The sequence below is a fragment of the Rattus norvegicus genome, chromosome 13 (assembly GCF_036323735.1).
Source record: "Rattus norvegicus strain BN/NHsdMcwi chromosome 13, GRCr8, whole genome shotgun sequence".
NCBI classification, from domain to species: Eukaryota; Metazoa; Chordata; class Mammalia; order Rodentia; family Muridae; genus Rattus; species Rattus norvegicus.
The window spans coordinates 100,176,264-100,192,453 of record NC_086031.1 but is presented as its reverse complement, the minus strand read 5'-3'; the positions used below and the strand labels follow the sequence as shown (position 1 = coordinate 100,192,453).

Genomic DNA, 16,190 nt, shown 5'->3' with positions numbered 1-16,190 from the left:
GCGAAAACCCTCCAGAGATTTTCCCATCACCAATGCAACAGAGCAAAAGATCTGTGGTGAAAGAAGCAGTCAGACAGCCTGAAACCTAATTACGTCTCAAAGTCTGACAGGACCTGAAAGATACACAGCCCCAACAGTGTGCCTACCAGATGGCATCTCTAAATACAGGAATAGAAACCCTTCTGTTTGTTCTGTAGCTATAGATGAAAGGGACAGCAACCATAGCTCGCCATTCAAATCGAGGAAAGACGAAAGAGAGCAGTGATTAGGTTCAGAAGAATCTGGCTCCGTCTAACAGTGACTGGGACTCCAGGAAGGGTCAAGTTGCAGGCAAGGAGCCAACCCTTAGCCTGCAGGTAGGAATCCAGTCCCTATTACCTACCTGTTGTGACTGATAGTCATTCACTTGGAGAAAGAGCAGCAACTAGCACCAAGACATCCGAGGAGAACTAAAGAAATGCTTAAAAAAAAATAATGATGGCTTGTGTTCTCCTTTGCTCCCTGTGGCTGTGAGGACGCACTCTGACCAAAAGCAAGTCTGAAGCAAGGACTTCACTTCAAGGTCATAGTTCATCCTCAAGGAAGCCAGGGGCAGGGATGCAAGCTGGAATGGAAGCAGAAACCAGGAGGGTATGCTGTGTCCTGGTTGGCTTCTGGGATCATGTGTGGCCAACTTCCTTACATAGCCCAGCATCACCTTCCCAGGAAACAGTGGCACACAGTGTCCTGGGTCCTCTGATGTCAATTAGCAATGAAGAAAATCTCCCACCGGCATGCTGACAGGCCAAAGATATTTAAGCAATTCCTCAATTGAGTTTCCTTCTTTCCAGGTGACTCACTACATTGTTTCAAATTGACCATTAAAACTAAGGAAGACAATTAGGGTATTTTTTGGCTTACTTCTGTGGGCCAGTGGGAGAGTGTGGGTAAGGATTAAGAACCAGGGTCCTGGTGGAGCACACATGTTAGCCCAGGGTCTAACAACGACTCTGGATTATCTTGGGACAAGTTCCTTATCCAGTGAGCTACGTTGTCATGCGTCAGTAGCCACAGTTCAGTTGTGGGAATTTACCTATGTCATGGTTCAGCACCTCGTAAGGACTAGGTACACAGGCCTACTTAGTAACAGGAAGAAGGAGGAGGAGGAGGAGGAGGAGGAGGAGGAGGAGGAGGAGGAGGAGAAGAAGAAGAAGAAGAAGAAGAAGAAGAAGAAGAAGAAGAAGAAGAAGAAGAAGAAGAAGAAGAAGAAGAAGAAGAAGAAGAAGAAGACGACGACGATGATGGCGGCTACCAAACTGTTCTGTTCTTAGTTGACTATTTGTCTGTTACAAGGTAGGTCACAGAAAGGCTCTGCAGGAGTGAATGGAGTGTGAGGTGTACCAGACTGCTCTTCTTGCCTGCCTGCTGAGTGCTCTCTGGAACTGTTGAAAGGAGTGCAGGCCTAGAGACAGCAGTTCTCTTCCACCCAGCTCTCAGAGCAGAGCTGGCCCTGTTCTGAACTCAAAAGACTTCACTCTCTTACTCCCAGTAGCAGATCTGTGGTATAAAGAGAACCGACTCAGGTTCTTTCTAATTAGCTGATTAATAGCAATAATGGCATATAGGGCATCCCCACAACAGCACTGGTGGGGTACAGTACAGAATCGTGAGAGCATCAAGTGTATCCTAGCAACTGGGGATTGCTAGTAAGCAGGCTCGTTACTCAGGAGCAGGCAAATACCTTAAAAAGTAAGATGTAATTTATAATTGCTTAAAGATGCTAGATAGTACTATGTAGTTTAGTCCGATAAACTCTCTCCGGGGTTGCTTTGTCCAATTTTGCATGGAAAAAAAAAGAGAACTACTCGCTGGGGCTGCAGTCCTATTATTAAATTTTGTTTTTAATGTTTATGCAAGAGATAATTTCATTCTTTTGCCTATAATTAGACTTTTAGTGAAAAGTTACAATAAAATTGACGGTCATAGCCATTTTGGGGGTGGGGGGGGTTTCCGACCAAAGTCAGAAAACCTGCTAGACAAATTCTAAAAGAGCTGTAACACTTGGTCGTAGCCATTTTTAAAGGTAAAGTTTTGTGGCATTAAATAACTCAACAATTCAGGTAACTATCACCACTGTCCATTTCCTGAAAGATGTCAATACCTTAAACAGAAGCTTTGCAAACCCCTCCACCCCCCACGCCACTGTGGTCAACCCGGGCAAGGAAAGCCTTCATTTACTGCCTGTCTTTCATAAATTTGCCCACTCTAATAAGACAAATGGACAGAGTCAGTTAATTTCTCCTTTTCTATCTAGCTCCTTTAACCAACAGTATTTTCAAAGCCAGACTATTTTGTACACAAATTGGAATTCTGTCCTTTTTAGCAGTGGCCAACCAGTACTTACTGGTACACATACCATGTATCCTGTCCACCCTTATGTAGATGGGCACGGAGGTTACTTTATCCTTTGCGGACTGTGAATACCAGGGCGGACAGTGATGTAGGAGCCTCTCTCTAGGTGCCTGATTTGATCTCTTTAGGGAGGGGATCATCCAGAAATTGAAGTTGTGGGTCATTTGATCCCATACTTATTTTCACGTTACTTCCTGCTCCCATCAGCCACGCACAACCATCTCCAGCTTGTACTCATTCCCACCAGTCATTACCCACATTATTGCTAACAGCCATGCCAAGGAATGTGAAGTTCTAGCTCATTCAATTAGATCTGTCTGTTAACTATTAGGAAAAAAGAAAAAAGAAAAATAAAGACACACGCACAAAAAAATTATTATATGGCTGGCTCACCCTGTGTGCAAAAAGTTACGAACATCTGGTGCAAGCCCCAAAGTGGATGGTTATATAAAATATGGTTATATCTGTAAAAATTTAAAGGCAGTAATATTCCCCAAACGGGGTGATCCTGAGCTTTAGAACTGCAGTTTAAAACCTGCTGCGAATTCTCGGGGCAGAAGTTTATTCTCAGTTATTACAATGGAGGAACCTGACCTATGGAATGCATCTCACAGCAGAACACAGGGCAGCTCACTCCTGGCCTGATAAAGGGGCAGAACGCCTTCCGAAGCGCATGCGCACACCCATGCCGGCGCAGCTCGCCTGCGTGCGCGGCCCCGTGACGCTAGGGGCGTGGCCGGGCGCCTTGCTCTCGCTCTTCCGCCATGGCTGCATTACCCAGCGCTGTGCACCTTCGGCGTTGTGTGGTGTCCCCAGCCGGGAGACACAGTGCTTCGCTGATCTTCCTGCATGGCTCAGGTGCATTACAGTCTCGTGGTCTCCGCCCCGTTCGCTACAGCTGGGGAAGCACCCTCTTCTCGGTCCCCTAGGTCCCTAGTGCCAGCGCCCGGGGTCGGGAGGAGGCTGCCACTTCTCAGAGGGAGTCCTCTTTCCATGTGCTACCTGCGCGCGGGTGTTCTCTTTCCCTGTGCCACCTCCCCGAGGGTGTTCACTTTCCTTGGTGTCCTTGACCTCTCCACCCACAGCATAGCCTTCCCGGCTGTCCTTACCCCACCCCCAGGTTCAGGTTCAGGCACACCACCTTCTCTAGGCACATGGATACATGGATTAACCACTGTTTTCAGGGTGGACCACCAGTGATCTGACATACACACCCCAACACACACACAGAGTCATAAGCTGTTGTCTGCCTTCCCTGTGTCATAGAAAAGGTTGACTCTCACGGTGAACTTGGATCATATTTACACTGTGTCCTTTATGCTTGGCACCACCAGCGGGGTTTTCCATACGCCTCCCACCTATCCTTGATGGTCCTCCTCCCTGGTTTCCCCTTTTGCCCTCTCATGAAATCTCTGAGGTAAGTATAAAGTCGGCTTCATTTAGGGAGCACCCTTAGAGAAAAAAAAAAAACAAGAATTCCTGTCCTAATCCTTGCATTCACAGTGCTCCTTGGCCAGGGTAAGTTCCCAGGAAAGGGGGAAAAACTTGTTTTTAAAGAAATGAGATCCAGCCGGTGTCCTCAAGGGGCCTACCTAAATTTAAAAACAAAAACAATTCAATTAGTTTGAGTCAGCAGTGGATAGGAAATCACAAGATGATGCAGGAGCTACTGCCAAGTGAATAGTAAGGAAAGGAAAAGATGGACTTGGATATTAGTAAGGTGTTTGCGAATGAAGGGCCTGTCAGAGCTTTTCAGGAACACCGTATTTGAACTGAGGCGCGTGTAGGCTTAAAGGGAATGGCAGACTAGAACACGAGGGGATGGGGGAGTCTTCCCAGCGACACTGTGAGACGTTCTCTTCATTTTGAAAGAACGTGACTAGAAATGTTTACTTGCTGTTTGGTTGTGTGCCTGGATTTAAACCCAAATGTCTGACTCGGAATTAATATTCTGGGTGGGAGGGGGAGGGAAACCCTCAACTAGGATGTATCATTTTAGAAATAGAGTAATAAAAGTTGTGTAGCGGGGAAGACTTGGCTGGTGACTTACACCTTTATAGCTAGCTGGCTACTGATTCAGGACCCGAGAGCGTTCAGTGATGAGCATCCAAAAGTCCCACATTGTAATTCCTTCCCGTAATTAATTTGGTGTCTTTAGAAAGAACTAGAATTTGTTCTTTTTCCCCCTCAGGACCACTTTACTTACTGCTTCCTGACATTTTTATAACCTATAATGCATGTCTGAAATCAAAGTCATCCATTCTGAATTTTATACTTTGTGTGTGTGTGTGTGTGTGTGTGTGTGTCTATAAAACTTGCTTTTGTACATTAGGAAGAAAATTCATCTAAATAATTCTTCCAGATGTTCAGGTATATCACTCTTATATAACTGCATCTCCGCTGATGTATAAAAAAGGATTTTTAGGAGTTGACCTGTTCTGTTAATTTTTATTGTCACCTGGAATCAGGAGTCACCTGAGAAAAGAGAGTCTCAGTTGAGAAGTTGCCCAGTTCAGATTGGCCTGTGGCTATGTCTGTGGTGAATGGTCTTGACTGACTAGGAGGCTCCACCATTGCCTCCCCTAGGCGTATGGTTCTGGGTTGTATAAAACTGATTGAGCATGAGCCACAGGGACAAGCCAGTGTCAGCTGTGCTCTGTGCTTGCTGCCTCTGCTCCTACTTAACTTCCGGCCTCCCTCGGTCCTGGACTCTTACCTAGGAGAGTAACTTAACCCCTTTTCTCTCAAGTTGGTTCGGTTCTGTGCTTCATTACAGCATCAGAGACCTCGCTGGAATAAGGCCTTGGCCCTCTAGATTAGGGGGTAACAATTTTACAGTGGCCTTGAGCCTGTGTCCGGGTTACAGGAATAGGAAGTATTTGGCTTCTAGGTAATCCAAATATAAACAAACTAATTACACAGTTTTACCACGGTTTTGGAATAAGGTTACAAACTTTTTTTTTTTGTCATTTTAATTTTTTTCTTGAGAATTTCCTACTTGTAGAATGCGTACGAGTTTTTAAGAAAGAGAACTTTGTGAGTGGACAGATGAATGTTGTTTTGCACCACGTGTACTTGAACCTTTTTCTACTTCCAAACTGGGGGGGTGGGGGGGACGGTGCCTTTTATGGTGACGGATGTGGATGGTCGTCCCTTTGCTGGCTTCAGCCTCCCACATGCGTCCCTTAGCTCCATTATTTCCTTCATACTTGTGATTTCCTAAATGGATGTCTGCGCCCCACACTGATCCTTAAGGCTGATAAAGGTCGTTCTGTGTGTGTCTTGGTCACTTTCTCTCCTTATATTGTGTTTATGAGAGGGCTCAGTCAGATCTTGCTGAACTTAAACCCCAGGAAGTGGAAGCCTCATCCAGTAACCACTACCTTCTCCACCTCCCTTCACCCATTCTCCTGAGTGATACATAAGGCTCACTTAGATTCTTTCCCTGTCTTCATGCAGATAAGCATACATTAATTCTTACAGTATTTCCTTTCCGGCCTTGAGTAATATAGACTCGTGATATTAGGTTATGTAAGTATGTCTTGCACAGTTAAAAATCCGATTCCTTCACATTTAAATTTGAAGTACAGTGAATGCCTTACCCACCCCCTTGAAGACTTGTTTTCACCGGGAAAATTGTAGATCATGCCGGCTACAGCGGTGTAAGTCACATTGGGATTCTTTTTTAAGGGTAAGATGAGAAACAAAGAGTGTCAAACAACAGCTCAAAGCAATTCCGCTCTCTAAGAAGTTATTATGTCTACTGTCAACAAGGAGAAATGAAACTCAGCATGAGGAGCGCCTTCTAACTGATAAACATGGCCTCCAGACGTGTAGTAATGAAGATTGTGAGCTTAGTCAACTCATTCCGCTGTAAGAGCAGCTCTCCTTGACCTGTGGTGTGGGGATTCTTTGGGTTCTCTGTCCCAGCCCTCCAGTGACCTGAGATGTCCAGTACCTTCAAATGCGTTGTGCTGTGAAGATGTTTATCTGACGGTGGATTTTGTAATTTTGTCAGGTGACTCTGGCCAAGGACTGAGACAGTGGATCAAGCAGGTACTAAACCAAGACCTAACATTCCAGCACATAAAGATTATTTATCCAACGGCTCCCTCCAGGTACGCTACGCTCAATTTGGCCTCGAGGTATAACTCCATGGAATGAAATATATCAGTGTGCCAGCTTGATGTTTTTACCTTTGACTCCGTATTTGAGATTTTAAATTAGGGGGCCTCACCTCCCACCTGTAAAAATGCAGACTTTACTTTGATCTTGGCCTCATTGGCCAAGCTTTCCCAGGTGGCCGGCCGCTCCTCTCTGGGAATAACTCAGCTGTTCTGACTGACCCTGCTTCCCGTGAGTCTGCATAAAGCTCATCTCTCAGACACCCCCTTCCACCTCACACACCCCAAAACTTAATAACCTGGGCCAAGATAGTCTTTCTGACCTGGGTTCCCATTCCCGGAAAGGAACTTTGTAACATTGTTTCCAAATTTCAAAGGATGTTAACTAAGTACCCAGGTTCTTTGAATCAGTGAACCGGGATAGACATGAGGCACGGATGCCTGCAGGTGCATTTAATGGAAATTATAAAGACAGGAGTGAAGGAGTTTTGAGGCAATGAACTGCTTTTTATAAATATCAAATAACCATCCACATGGCCTTATTTACAAATTTATTTCTTGCATAACCAAATATTGTCTCGTGTCATGCAACCAAGTCTGATGTCTCATAGTCTAGTCTTGTTTTTGCTTCTGTTGTTTCTTCTGTTGCTTCACTCACTCATTCATTCACATCCCAAATGCTGTCCCCTCCCAGTCACCCCCTCACAGAGTCCCTTCCCATCCCTTCTCCCCTTCTCCTCTGAAAGGGTGGGGCCCTCCTGGGTGTTCCCTAACCCTGGCACCTCAAGTTCCAAAAGAGCTCGTTTGTCGTTAGTTTCCAGGGCGTTAAAAGGGAATGCTGACATTTCTGTGGACACTGGAAGGACCGTTTTAGGCTAATCATAAATGTGAGTGATTAAATAATAAGAAAGACATTAGGGACATGATTCTAAGAACTTATCTGTCTGTTTGCATCTCTTGCTAAGAATGTAATGGTTTTCATGCCTTGGCTCTCACGCATTACTGGTTGTAACATGAATTCTGTATCCCTGCTCTTCAAATTTTAAACCAGTAGTATTTTATGCTCCATATTGTCATGTGCTCGGGGCTGCCGGTGGTGCTTGTGCTGCCTCTTCCAATGTCTGGAAAGTTCATCCGTCCCGGTCTTTAGAGGCCTGTGTCCCTCGTCTTTGAATGTTTGATAGAACTTAGAGAGCTCACCTGCACCTCAGGTCCTCTTGGGTGAGTTATTGGCAATGAATTTGTTTTCTTTTGTGGAATCCACGTTTTCAGATTTTCTATGTATTTTCAAGTCAGTGATTTGTATCTGCTGGAATTTGTCACTGACTTCAAGATACTTATTTTTAATGTTTAAATTTCTGCTCATGTATTTCATTTCAGTTCTCATAGTAATATTTGATGTTGTTATTGTTATTATTATTATTATTATTAGTAGTAGTAGTAGTAGTAGTAGTAGTAGTAGGGGTGTGTGTGTGTGTGTGTATGTTTTAACTTGCCAGGGTCACCAGTTCATGAATCTTTTTTAGAGCCAGTTTAGGCTTGGTTCTTTTCTCTGATTGGTTCTAGTTTGGACAAGAGTCTCATGTAGCCCAGGCTGGCCTGGAACCCATCTCTGTGTCCTGAGTGCTGGAATGGCCGGTGGTCTCCATCTTACCCAGCACCATTTTCTCTTACTTTTCATTTTCTGTCTCATTTATGTCTGCCCATTTTCTTTTTCCCTCCCATTTATATCAGAGCAGTAATTTTATCACGACTCTAGCCAAATCTCACAATGTTTTATTTTTTCTGTTTTATTTTTGTTGGAAGGTTTTCTATCACCTTCGTGTTCCCTGTGTAATTCTTGTGTAACAAATTACCCCCAGGCAACACTTTTATTAAGGTCACAAATTTCGTGGTTTAGGAATTCAGAGAGGACACGACAGTGGTGACTCAATCGCATTCTGTTGTTCTTGGGGCTTCTCCTGCAAAAGCTTGAAGGTTGGGTGGGGCTCCTGACTTGTCTGTTGGGGACTGGATCCCTCATCTGAGGGCCTAGTCACACAGCCAACAGCTGATGCTGGTCGTGGCTGGGGCTTTCCTGCAGTCTCTGCACTGGGACATCTCCATTGGGCTTTACCCTTTGGAGTTCATTTTATTTTATTGCTGCATGTGTGTGCATGTTGACGTGTGTGTGTGTGCATGTTGACGTGTGTGTGCCTGGAGGCTAGAGGCTAAAGGCTCTCTACCTTTTCTTTTCAGTCTCTCACCAAACCAGGAGCTCAGCCATTTGACTAAACTGCTTTTGAGGCCAGCAAGCTCTAGACCCTAGCAGCCCCTCTCTGACCTCTTCCCAACTCCCAGCCCTGGGTGTACAGACAAGGGCCAACACTCCTGCACTCAGATCCACACACCTTTGGGACACATCTCTCCAGCCCACCGTTTGTAGTCTCGGGCTCTGTAGGAGCCTGGAAGCTTGTTCCCAGAGTAGATAATCCTCGGAGAGTAAGGAAGGTAACAGTTGTAGAGCTAACGCAGAAGGCAGCCTGGATGCAAAGGAAGAGTGTAGGCCTTGGCCTCTCAGCAAATGTCAGTGACTATGGTAAGGGCTTGTGTGGTTACTGTTCTAACTCGACCCCCCCCCCCCAAAAAAAAAAATTCCCGGACACTTAACCAGGAAGCTATTAGGTGTCTGTTGGTAATTTCATACATTGAGGGTTGTTTCAGTTGTCTTACGGTTGCTGATTTCTAATTTCATTTCACTCCTATCAGATAAAATATCCTATATAATTCCAGTCTTTGGCTTCTCGCCAGGACTTTATGGCAAGAATTTTTTCATAAATTTTACCATGGTGACTCTTCATTGATGCTGTTATTTACAGCATTTAAAAATACTGGGATAGTGTAAGGTGGCTGATAGTATTAACGTACATTTTATATATGGTCGATAATTATTTTTAAGTGGTTCTGGGAGTCATGAGCAAAGGACTTTAATAATCACCTTTTTCTTACAAAACCATCACTCTTCTCATAACGACCCAAAGCGTAATTTGTATAACAATTGTATACTGCACAGCAGCTTCCCTACACTTACTTTCTATTTTCTGTCACTTTGCTACTTTGATTAGTGTTCACGGAAAACTTTCAGTCTTTTTATCTCTAGCTTGTCTATCAGTTGTATTTAGAATGTGTTTGTTGTAGGCAACGTGCAATTGGGCTTTGTTTATATCTTCAATCTATTTAACAGTTTCTGTCTTTTAAATGATTTGTTTAGCCATTTATATTTAATGTAACATTGACTTTATAGGCTTGACTACAAATCAGTTGTCTTTTCTCCTGTGTTCAATTTTTCTCATTTTTTGCACTATTTAAACATTTTAATATTTCAATTTAATCATCTTGTTCCCTGATTGCAGTAAGGCAGAATACAAACTACAGACTTTTCTCCGTCTTAGAGCAAATATTTACCACTTTAACAGAACTTTAGAACTTCCAATTACAAGGTCCTCATTTCCCTTCCCTTTTACGGTTCTCATGTCTTTCATTACATATGTTCAGAACGCTGGCAAACAAGGGTATAATTTTATTTTTCATAGTCATAAGTGCCACCGAGAATCTAAGAGCGGAATAGTTGTTTGTTATGCTGTCCAGCGTAGCCTCTAATGGCTTATCCTTGTGTTTTCATTAAATCATTAGTCACACTTTTGTTCGTAAGTGCTCCTTTCCCTTAGCTATAAATTGGTAGGCAGGAGTATATTAAATGCAAGTCCACAATAGTTTGTTGTATTAATTAAAATGGAAAACTAGAATAGTATTTTTCATTATGTTGATTTGTACTCTTTAATTGGAAGTACCCAATAAATATTTTTACTCCATGGCATAATTTTAACTGTGTTTACAACCACAGGCTTTCTTAGTTTGGATTTAATAACAGAACTTCCATTAAAAAAAATAACAATGTTTTATAGTCCATTTATAATTTTTATGATATAAATTCTGTTGATAATTTGAAAAAATCCTAAAACCCGTCAGACTTGCGTGTGCCTCTACATGTGGATTGTTCATTTTCCCACCTAAAAACGAGTGCGTGTCATTTTCAGTAAACGTATACTCTACAGTAGATTTAGATACTTATTTATTACACATGCTCACAAGGGGAATGCACATATAAGGGTATACACATGCAGCTGTATTTGTGTACATGAGGAGGCCAGAGGCCCACTGCTCATGTATGGACTGAATTGAACAAGGCAACCATTATAATCTCAGATAGGGATGAATGCTGTGAAGAGCGGTGACATTAGTGAGACAGAGTCCTTGCAGAATAGAAGCCACAACGAGGAGTCAAAGGATCCCTTTAGAAGCTGACTTTTCAGTCGGTGGGAGCTCAGCACACAGAATGATGGGGAGCACCTGGCCGGGAGAGGATGTCTGATGACGTCATCTGACTGGAGCCTAGAGTCAGCACAGGGAATGATGGGGAGCTCCTGGCTGGGCGAGGACACTGATGTAATGCTCCCGAGTCACTGCCGAGCTGGTCCAATGGCACTCAAGCCTAGAGCATGCTGGGGGAATTCAGAAATGGGGACAAAGAGAGACCAGAGCCAGATTGCTATCCTAAAGGATGCAGATAATCTTTTGGCTCTTACAACTTTAGGGGAATACAGATTAAAACAGAAGTGGGTATTCAATTGAGGGCCTTTTTATTTAAAAAAATAAAAGCTTTGGACATGTATTCTAGTCCAGAGCTTCACCAGTGTGACGGGCTGACTGATTGATTGGTTTAGGAGCCGCACAGATGTTCTTTGCCGAACATATTTGTTTATTGTGGTAATGTCTGAACTGTTTTTATACCAGCTAATAAAGTGATTTATTTGAGGAAGAAAGTGAATGAATATAACACATGTGCCAAGTCTTTTAGCTGTTTAAATAACAATCTTTTATGCTTTATTTAAAGGTTATTCTAACATCCTTGGAGATTTATGTACGCTCGATTGTTTTCTTAGCAAAAAGAGTTCTAAAGTCTTCTTCATCTCATTAAATTATCTTAACGATCCCATTTAAACAGAAAGTTTTAATTTTTTCTTAGAGAAATGAGAGTCCCGAAGCTGTACAGACAAGTATATGGGAATTTACACGGGGCTCTACCCAGTGGAGCATCTACCTAGATTAATCAACTAAAGCATTGTCAAAGGGGACAGAGTTAGCGAGTATCATTTTTTCCCATTAATGGCCGAGTTCCCAGAATGATTCACAGTTTAGCCTATGATATCATCCTTATTTAAGTGCTTAGACAGACAGACAAACAGTGAGGGAAGTAGCAGGGAATGGAGAGAGAAGTCGACGGAACTCTAGAGGTCAACAGTCGGACTGGAACTCCAGAGTGAGGGCTGGGTACCAGCTCTAGAATTGGGCTTCACTGTGACTTCAGTCTCAATGAACCGGGTGCTTCCCCGTGTGTGACAGTGACTGAGAACAGAACCCTTGCTTTCCTGTGCAGTGGGCTGGGAGGAGGAAGGCCTGGATGCCTTCTGCCTTCACTGTACCTGAGATGTCTCCTGAGCGGAGCGGAGCAGCTTCGGGGGTCAGGTGACTTAGTGGGGTGAGAGCAGAGCTATGCACTTTTGTTTCTCCCACAGAAAGTGAGGACCTGGATAGAGAACAGCCGGGAGAAGCCCAAGGGCTCGGTCTACAGGAGCCTGCGCTCCGCCGTAGCTTTTCTCTTAAAACATTAACCTCGGATAATAACGTAGATTAACTAAAAATCTCCAGAGACATTTAAAAAGGAGTTATTTATGAATATTTTAAACTTTCTAAATGTTTTGAATGACTTCTTGACTAAATAAAGAATGACTGCCTAATGTAGTAAGTATATGACGTCCAGTGTGATGGTGGTAAGAAGAGGGGACAGGAAGCACCCACGGACAAATGCATAGATCAGCAGAGGAGTCTGCCCTTGCGGTGTCACGGAATGCTGGAATTTATTTGAGAGATGCTTTTATAGACTTTCCTAAGCTTAGTACAGAATTTGTACTTTCCTAGCAGATTAAACAAGTAGTTCATTCCCTGTATATAGAGTGTACCTTAGGTATAAGGTTCCACTTGTCTAAGAATGGTGCCTGCTTCCTTCCGTCATCCCCCTCCCCCCTCCCCCTCTCTCTCTACACAGTTACCTGTCCAAATTGGATAAAATGAATTTGAATTTGAGTCATATCACATGTGAAAAGGTTTCCCTAACTTTTGAAAAGTGAAAAATAGAAACACAAGATTATCAAGATAAGACTGTTTTAGATAAGACTATTTCTGTGTGAAGATCTGTGTGCTTGGAAAAAGCATTTAAATCAGGGAAACCAGAACATGAACCTTTTAATGAAGACCTTTCTAATTCTTTCAAGTGTGAATTCTTTTATCTGATAAAAAGAATACTTTATAATGATGTCATCATATTCCAATTAAATTATAAAATAATTTAAAGGATACTTTAAATGCGAAAAATACATTTAGGAAAAAAATCTCTTGAAACAGAAGGCAAGTCTTTGCCAATAATATAGAAGTGCTCTTCTGAATTAATGAGAAAAACTTTAAATCCTGCTAGAAAAAAAGAATGAATGGTATCAGTCATTGTTTCCATTGATATGATGATTTAGCATAGGCAAGGTTAACCAGCACTGATGGATGGGAGCACTCTGCTGTCTGAATGGGTTTGTGGGTGGGAGGTGGGGGCGCAATTAGGAAAGGGAGTGCCCCGCCCCTTGTCATCCCAGAGGTGGTGCTTGGACCCTGTCCACAGAGTCTGGAATCTACATTATGGGGAGAAAGAGCAATTCAATTGTCAAATAGCTTTATCTGTGAGCATAAACAACATTTATTTATGTAATTATTTGATACATAGGGAAGGGGGCTGGTCGGGCTGGCAGGGACCAAAATGCCCGGTGACTCCGATGGAATTGAGGAAGATCAGCCTTCACCACGAGAAGGTGCACAGGGAGGATTGTCCAGAGGGATGAAGGCCATAGTGCTCAGGAGAAGAGTGGTGTCGAAAGGTTATGTCTTAGTATATATGTGAAAGTACTGAGGGTGTAGTTCCGATTGGCTAAGATTGTTTGCTACCACGGAGAAAGGGTCTTGTAAGAGCAGAGGTGAGGAAATGAGCAAAAATCAAACTGAATCTGTTTTCTCAGAAACCAAAATCATATATAGGGACTGAAACAATATGTATGTATACACTTAGTAATATACAATAACACACTCCCATATCAGTAACAATTCCATACATGCAGAAGGCAGGGGAACTTTGGTATTCTGCGTTGACAGGGATGTTCAGTGCATGTATCATGATACAAGAAGGCTCATTCCAAAGCAGCATCTACTGAAGGGCTCTGTTAATAATCCGAAGGCGGTGTGTGGGGTTTTGTTACCTTAGAGGTGCATGGGTTTTTGTTACATTTATGGGATTTTGTTACATTTTAGTCAGGCATCTTCCTTGATTCTAGATTTCTTTCAGTTTTTCCCGGGAAATTTTTAAATACAACCAGGCTTCCAGGTTGAAGGTCCCTTTGTCTGCTGTGCTGTTACCAGCGTGGGAAGTGGTGGCTTGTCCCCACCTGTGGTGGTCTCAGAGAGGGCAAAGAAGCAGGCCTGGTCTGGCTGGTGTCTTTTTGTCCCTGCCTTTCACTTCTCTAAGCTACAAGTTCCATGCTTTTACCTACACGGCTTGTAAAGCAAGTGCACAACTGAGTTAAGAGAGGACGGGAAGAGGTAAGATGAGAGTCACTGTGATTGGTTGAGATGCTTTTCAGTCCTGGTGTTGCTGTCTAGCTCGTCTGTGGCATTTTTGCACATAAAGCAAACTACAAACTTTGCTGTTTAGGTGAGAAAATGAGAGTTTGTTAAGGAATGGGCAGCGGCCTGTCTCTAGTCTCAAGCAGCCCTTCCTTCTCCATGTTTTACCAAAGATATTTTATGATTTCCACAAAGTGTGGGAAAATCCTGCCAATTAAAGTCGAAGTCTACCATGACTGGATATCTTTGGGGCTCCACACAATATGGAGACTCCCTTCTTTAGCAGGGCTTCTCTTTCTCTGACCTTATCTGGGGAATTCTTTTTTTTTTTTTAATTTTTTATTGGTTACTTTATTTATTTACATTTCAAATGTTATCCCTCTTCCCAGTCTCCCCTTCACAAACCAGTAATCCCATCCCTCCCTCCCCGCTGCTTCTATGAGGGAGCTCCCCCACTCACCCACCCACCCACCCACCCCTGCTTCACTACCCAAGCATTCCCTTATACTGGGGAATTGAGCCTTCACAGGACCAAGGGCCTTCCCTCCCATTAATGCCAGACAAGGCCAGCCTCTGCTTATATGCAGCTGGAGCCTTGGGTTCTTCCATGTGTACTCCTTGGTTGGTGGTTTAGTCCCTGGGAGATCTGAAGGGGTCTGGTTGACTGATATCATTGTTCTTCCTATGGGATTGAAAACCTCTTTAGCTCCTTCAAATCCTTACCCTAACTACTCCCTCCATTGGGGCCCCCATGCCCAGTCCTATGGTTGGCTGCAAATATCCACATCTGTATTGGTCAGGCTCTGGCAGAGCCTCTCAGGAGACAGCTATATCAGGCTCCTGTCAGCAAGCAATTCTTGGCATCAGCAGTAGTATCTGGGTTTGGTCTCTGCATATGTGATAGATCCCCAAGTCAGGCAGTCTCTGGGTGGCCTTTCCTTCAGTCTCTGCTGTACTCTTTGTCCCTGTGTTTCCTTTAGATAGGAACAATTCTGGGTTAAAATTTTTGAGATGGGTGGGTGGCCCCATCCCTCACCTGTGTCTAACCCGGGACCTTTGGATTTGGTCTCTACAGGTTCTCTCTCCCCTTTGTTGGGTATTTCAGCTACTCTCATCCCCACTGGGTCCTGGGAGCCTCTTGCTCTCCTGGTATCTGAGACTTTCTGGTGGCTACCCCCAGTTCCTCATCCCCCACTGCTACACACCTCTGTTCAATTTCCTGACCCTCTGTATATCTCCCCAGTCTATTCCCACATCTGATCCTGCCCCCACCCCCTTTCCCTCTCCCCCTCTTCTATTCTTCCCAAGTCCCTCTCAACCTCTACTTCCCTTGAGTATTTTGTTCCCCCTTCTAAGTAGGACCTAAACATCCACATTTTGGTCTTCTTTATTCTTGAACTTCATATGGTCTATGAGTTGTGTCGTGGGTATTTCAAGATTTATTTTCCTAATATCTACTTCTCAGTGAGTACATAATCATGTGTGTTCATTCGTGACTGGGTTATTTTACTCAGGATGATATTTTCTAGTTTCATCCATTTTCCTGTGAATTTCATGAAGTCATTGTTTTTAATAGCTGAGTAGTATTCCATTGTGTAGATGTACCACATTTTCTGTATCCATTCCTCTGTTGAAGGGCATCTGGGTTCTTTCCAGCTTCTGGCTATTATAAATAAGGCTGCTATGAACATAGTGGAGCATGTGTCCTTGTTATATGTTGGAGCATCTTTTGGGTATATGCCCAGGAGTGGTATAGCTGGGTCCTCAGGTAGTGCAATGTCCAATTTTCTGAGGAACCTGCAGACTGATTTCCAGAGGGTTGAACTAAGTTGTAATCCCACCAACAATGGACAAGTGTTCCTCTTTCTCCACATCCTCCCTAGCATCTTCTGCCCCCTGAGTTTTGGATCTCAGACA

The 16,190-nt window shown here is 43.5% G+C and overlaps 1 protein-coding gene and 1 non-coding gene across 3 annotated transcripts in view; one reads left to right on the top strand and one right to left on the bottom strand.

The window, feature by feature from the left end:
* Nucleotides 1-1,980: 1,980 nt before the first annotated feature.
* On the bottom strand, nucleotides 1,981-2,042 carry LOC120096370 (U7 small nuclear RNA). The gene has a single exon (XR_005492804.1). It is a non-coding gene; the product is annotated as a U7 small nuclear RNA (small nuclear RNA).
* Nucleotides 2,043-3,114: 1,072 nt separating this feature from the next.
* The window catches only part of Lyplal1 (lysophospholipase-like 1), a 31,280-nt gene continuing 18,204 nt past the window's right edge, over nucleotides 3,115-16,190 (top strand). The window contains exons 1-2 of one of the 2 annotated variants that reach the window (XM_063272183.1): nucleotides 3,115-3,249; nucleotides 6,410-6,509. In XM_063272183.1, the coding sequence (XP_063128253.1) occupies nucleotides 3,156-3,249; nucleotides 6,410-6,509 (194 nt within the window). In that variant the 5' untranslated portion in view covers nucleotides 3,115-3,155. The remainder of the gene's footprint in view (nucleotides 3,250-6,409; nucleotides 6,510-16,190) is intronic. The other variant, NM_001105986.3, reaches the window with a different exon arrangement.